This window comes from Myxocyprinus asiaticus, chromosome 47 (genome assembly GCF_019703515.2).
Source record: "Myxocyprinus asiaticus isolate MX2 ecotype Aquarium Trade chromosome 47, UBuf_Myxa_2, whole genome shotgun sequence".
NCBI classification, from domain to species: domain Eukaryota; kingdom Metazoa; phylum Chordata; class Actinopteri; order Cypriniformes; family Catostomidae; genus Myxocyprinus; species Myxocyprinus asiaticus.
Genome location: NC_059390.1, coordinates 21,201,807 through 21,208,058, shown reverse-complemented (window position 1 = coordinate 21,208,058; position 6,252 = coordinate 21,201,807). Strand labels below are relative to the sequence as shown.

The 6,252-nt window shown below is 35.9% G+C and overlaps 1 protein-coding gene across 1 annotated transcript in view; it reads left to right on the top strand.

The window, feature by feature from the left end:
- The first annotated feature begins 2,217 nt into the window (after positions 1-2,217).
- Positions 2,218-6,252, top strand: part of LOC127436494 (lysine-specific demethylase 7A-like) — a 34,725-nt gene continuing 30,690 nt past the window's right edge. The window contains exon 1 of the mRNA XM_051690694.1: positions 2,218-2,342. Coding sequence (XP_051546654.1) covers positions 2,245-2,342 — 98 coding nt within the window. The 5' untranslated portion in view covers positions 2,218-2,244. The remainder of the gene's footprint in view (positions 2,343-6,252) is intronic.

Below are 6,252 nucleotides of genomic sequence, written 5' to 3'. Positions count from 1 at the left end.
ACAGATAATTAATAATATTTTATTAATAATGCTCGTTAGAAATCAGAATGTGTGTACCAATGTAGCATACAAAGTCTATATCAGTAGCTACATAATATTGTACATTTATAAAAAAAAAAAAAAAAAAAAAAATTAAGGAATATTCAAGGTTTAATAAAACTCAATCGACAGCATTTGTGGCATAATGTTGATTACCACAAAATTAATTTCAACATGTCCCTCCTTTTTTAAAGATTGGCCCCATTTACTTCCATTGTAAGTGCCTTAATGTAACCTCGACATATATATATATATACACACTGGGGCAAAAGTTTGGATTAATGTACAGATTTTGCTCTTATGGAAAGAAATCGGTACTTTTATTCACCAAAGTGGCATTCAACTGATCACAATGTATAGTCAGGACATTAATAACGTGAAAAATGACTATTATAATTTGAAAAAAATGTTCAGAGCTTCTTAAACTACTTCAAAGAGTTCTCATCAAAAAATCCTCCACGTGCAGCAATGACAGCTTTGCTGATCTTTGGCATTCTATCTGTCAGTTTGTCCAGATACTCAGGTGACTTTTCACCCCACACTTCCTGTAGCACTTGCCATAGATGTGGCTGTCTTGTCGGGCACTTCTCACGCACCTTACAGTCTAGCTGATCACTACAAAAGCTCAATGGGGTTAAGATCCATAACACTCTTTTCCAATTATCTGTTGTCCAATGTCTGTGTTTCTTTGCCCACTCTTCTGTGACAACTCAAAAACAAACACAAAGACAATGTTAAGCTTCATTTAATGAACCAAATAGCTTTCAGCTGTGTTTGATATAATGGCAAGTGATTGTCTAGTACCAAATTAGCAATTTAGCATGATTACTCAAGGATAAGGTGTTGGAGTGATGGCTGCTGGAAATGGGGCCTGTCTAGATTTGATCAAACATTACTTTTTTCAAATAGTGATGGTGCTGTTTTTTACATCAGTAATGTGCTGACTATACTTTGTGATCAGTTGAATGCCACTTTGGAGAATTAAAGTACCAATTTCCTTCCGAAAGAGCAAAATCTGTACATTATTCCAAACTTCTGGCCGCCAGTGTATATATTGTTTGTAATCAACAATATGCAACTAATGCTGTTAATTAAACTTGTATTGAACCATTAATTGAATGTCTATGACCTAATTCAACGCTAGATGTCGCACAAGTACACTAAATGTTTTGCATGCACAAAGTTTTGACAATCTTTAAGTTGAGAAGTTCAATTAAATAAATAAACAAATGAATGAATAAATAAATAAAACTAGAAAACGCAATAATAGAAAGCACTCCATGAAGAGTTGGTCTATTTACGTTCTTGAAAATCTCTTGCCTCTATTTTTTATAGCAGTACTTTTTTATTTATTATCGTTGATATCTGTATTGATACTTTGGTAATACTGTATGTAAAACAATCATAAAATAAAGCACTCTGAAATGGAAGCACTGGAATCGTTCAAAAATGACAGCTTGTCTGTCTAGTCTAGTGTATGACGTGTGCAACTCGTCTGACTGCCCCTTCCACTTAGCGACCGTCTGCGCATGTCAGAAAGCGCGCAGCTGATCACGTAAGGCACGTGCCGCACGCTTTTGCTTAATCAGATTTTGTATCTTCTGTTTGGATGTTCAAATTACTTTTATTATTACTTATTTCTGTATTTTGTCAGTTTAATATATTGAATGATAATATCAGATAGAAATATTGTTTTTTATGGCAAAGGCTAAATGTAGTGATTGTTGTTTTAAACCTGATTTACAGTTCATATTATACACTTGCCTTGCTTTTAGTATAAAGCCTCAGGCAGTCTCATGTGTGTAATTCGACATTATGTTAGTAGGTCAATGACCGGTCACTGTCATTGTGGTGGTTACAGCCCAGAAGTGAAATGCAAGATCCTAAAATACTATTTTAAGCTTTAACAGTAATACGGCATATAATTTAACTTATTGAGACGTTGTAATCTTGCAGTCTATCTAAATTAATCGAAACGTTCCACGTGTTGGTGAATTTTGCTTGTATGATTTTCTTTGGACCCTTTCCACTGACGTTAACCCCGCCCATATTTTCCCTTAGGGCAGTTTCCGCCGACATTAACCCCTTTTCCTTTTCGGTAGTTTCCGCTGACGTTAACCCCGCCCATATTACCCCTTTCGGCAGTTTCCGCCTACACTAACCCCGCCCCTACCGTGCTCAGCGTTGTTTAGGGACATTAGGAAGATGGCGGCTGCCCAGCTTTACTGTGTCTGCCGGCAGCCCTACGATTTTAGCCTGTTTATGATCGAATGCGACATTTGTAAGGACTGGTTCCACGGCAGGTATGGACATTATGGTCTTCTTAACAGATGTATGACGTTTTGTATGTATAGGCTACCTTGCCATGTCGTTATTTGTGGTGTAAATGTAGGGTGTAATGTGAAAGTGCGGGTGACGCGCGCTGAGTGTATTTAAATATGACGGTGCGCGTGCACGCTTGGCTCTCATGTGTTATGAACGGTATTGATCGATTTATGTCATATTTATCCGTTATAAACATGTACTAGGAACTTTTGGGGAATGTCTGCCTCCCAATATCCTTCCCTCTCTTATCGGTTAAATCAAATCCTTTTTATTTGGTAATGAGTTGCCAAAAGCCACATGGCTCATCTAAATATGTGTTATGAAACTGGACATTTAAATATTTGGAGTAATATTTAAATTAGTACTTTTTAACCCTGGTTTAATATATATTAATGGGAGAATTGGCTGAAGTTTTAATCTGACCATGTTTTTTAGCTGGATGAACTTTAACATGTTTACCATGGCAACCATATTGTGACAAATACCATTTTTATTAGTTAAGTAAAACTGTGGTAAATTTGTATTGTTGAAGTGGTTGCCTTATAGTACAGTGATGATATCAAATGGTAATATCATGTTACATGATATTTACCTTGGTACTAATTGATTTCTGTATTAATGGATTCACATTAATTGTATTTACATGATTCTCCAAAATACTTCAAATAATACTATGGCACATTTCCAAACAAATAGGGTGTTACCATGGTACATATTCAGTACGCCATGGCAAAATATAAAAATACCAATGGCATTTTGGTGGAAACTATGGTTACCATTGTGCATTTTTTTGTAAGGGACAACATTAAGCTTAATTTTTATCATAGCCTATAATGTTGTTCCTTATCACATATTATGTATCATTTGACCTAATTTTCCATTTAAATCAGTACAGTTAATCTAATCAGAAAGCCAAGAGCCATATCATTTCTTTGAATTGGATTTGTGTGTGTGTGTGTGTTGGTGTTCTTGTTTTGCTACATGCGAGGGCCAAATTTCCAAAACTGTTCTTACAACTTTAATAAACCCTCTTAAAACTTATGAGTATGATTATCTTGTTTTACTCCTTAGAGTGCCAGAGGTTCAGCTTCAGTGTTCGTCTGTAATGAGCTTAATTTAAAAACAATAGACGGCAATGGAATGCCTTGAAAAGTATATAAGCAAATAAATCGGTTTACGTGCATATTTCTGCAGTGGAATGTATGATAATCATGCCTGACCATGTCATGTTTATCCTGTTTTTCTGTCACATTGTGCCATGTAGTGTTGTCTCGATACTAACATTTCAGTTGGCGGTACTGATACCAGTAAAATGTCAAGATTGTAAATAACTTAAATTCCGCAACACACGCTATTATCCTATAAAAATGTTACATTTCAGTGTTAATAAAAAATAAAACATGTTTCCTTTGAGTGTTTCTCAATTAAACATTGCTTCAAATTTAAGAAGGACCCTATGAAATCGGTTTGATTTTTTTCCCAAATTCCACGTTTGCTTTTTTTCCCGAATTCCATGTTTTAAAGTTTAATTCAATTTCATCAAAACTGTATCTAATCCAATGAATCCAAACTTTAATGAAATTAAAATAGAACAGTTACTTTTCAGCATACAGTTGCATTTCTTTTCATCAAATGAAGTGAAGATCCTCACAGCATAATCTAAATCACAACATTGCTCTTATTTTTGTCAAATAAAGTGCTGCACAGCAGAGCATCTCATTATAAATGAAAACATTCATGTGAACTTCTATTCAGTACAACAGCACTCTTGCTTGTGGGATGCAGGTTCATTTTACTAAACACCAGTAATATATTTCTTGTTGCAGTTTCTTAAATTTCACGTGTCTAGCTTTTTATTTTGAATCAGACTTTTATTTAGACTATTCCAGTTCTGTGTTGTTGACGGTAGTTTCACACTGCTGGATAAGACATTGGTTAAATGTCCCAGTGTGATTATTGAAGCGCAAAATGCTGCAATTTAATTATATATTCTGCAGGCGCTGCGTGCATCACAGTGAATGCGCGCTCTGTCTGCCATCTACAATATGCACCACGTGCACTGCTCATAAGATGTGGTGATCCGAGCATCTATGAGTGGCTTCACACATTCACATCACATGCAGACTGTATATTTAATTGAATCATATCCATTTGCAATTTAATCATCACATTAGGACATATCACAACTTTGATCTATTGTCCATTTCTGTGTAAAAAGAGTAAAGGCACACACTCATAAGCTTGTGAGCATTTGTAAGCAGCCGTCTGTCAGTCTGACAGATCAGTCAGTCGGACTGAATTGAGTCGGTGCTCGGTACAGCTGTCATTGCACAAAGTTGGGCAGTACCTGCCAATAACCGATTAATCAACTGATTATTTTTTTATTCAGTATCAATTCAGTAAAATAGTGCTGAACTTTATTACAAAAATAAACAGTGCTGACTGAACCATAAATGTATTGTACTTTTTAAATGAAATATATAAATATTAATATAAATGAATATAAAATAAAAGAAAGAACATTTCATTTAACTAATGTGCATAAAACAAATATAGAAAAAGTCTGTCAGTCCATATTCTCAAATGTTACATCAAAAAGTAAAATGAGGGGGGAAAACGCTTCAATAGACAGTTCACATGGTGCTACACTTGCACAGATTCCTACTACTCCAGACTCAAGCTTCATAATAACAGCGAAATACCACATTTGTATGTAGAGTAGCAATATTCACAGATAGCAGTGGTATTCGGCTGAACTCAGTGGTGAAGCGGCTCAGAATATGAGCCCAGGCCAGGGGCTTTTCAGTCAGACAGAACACAACAGACTGGAACTGAACGCGAGGATCTCGAGACACACATTTACAAGTTGAACATCTTTCTTGACAACTCATTGCTTTATCTGAGAAACCAACTGTAAGGGGCTGTTCACATCGAACACTTTTGCAACCATCCATTTGTTTTTCTATGTAAACGTGCGCTAGACGAACATCTTTGTTTATTCAGCGTCTCGTGCAGGAGCGCTGTTTTTTAGATGATGTATCTATCTAATTAAAAAGAACTTTAAAAGCATCTTGAGACACCTGCTTTCTGTTAAACTGTATTTGTTGCGCTATGTCTAGCCTTTTTTTAACACAAGAATGTGAACGATCTTAAGTCATCGTGTTACAGTGAGGATGACTTTTTTTAAAATTGAAATCGGATGCCTTTCTGATTTGTTTATACGTTTCTCTCGGTTGCATGAAGATATTAATTTGCTTTCTCACATCACTAGCTTTAAATATGCAACTTAGCTGGCTAACAAATGCATAAACGTAACCAGCTTGATATAAACTTAAATAACGTAACTATTTAAACATTTCAGTAGGACTTGCGTGTATTTTTGTCACATTGTTCTAACCGCTTGAGGTTAGCTTTAATGTTAGCGTCCTCTCAGCCTTGTTGGCAAACATACTGCTGTTCTCTAATAATGCAGCATTTACTCAACAAATTAATTACTTTATAATGATATGACAATGTATACTGAAGTGTACTGTATACATTTTTGTTTGTTTTAAATCCACATCTGAAGTGTTCCCCTCCATGCAGAGTGTGGTCTCGTGTCAAAACATGATTTTTATTTCGCCTCTAGAGGCCGCTCGCATACTATGCTCCATACTCCAGCACCGGACGCAGTGGGGGGAAAAACTATCGGTGTGGATATTTGCAGATAACCGAGAAATCTGAAAATCTTTTTTTCCAGAAATCTGTTATCGGTACCGATTAGTCGGCAAAACCAATATATCAGTCGACTTCTACGCTCAACCGCACAGCATGAGGAAAAATCTTTGCATACCCTTGTCGATGGCAAGAAAGTCTTGGTCACATGGGGTCTGCAGATGTGTGCTCGCA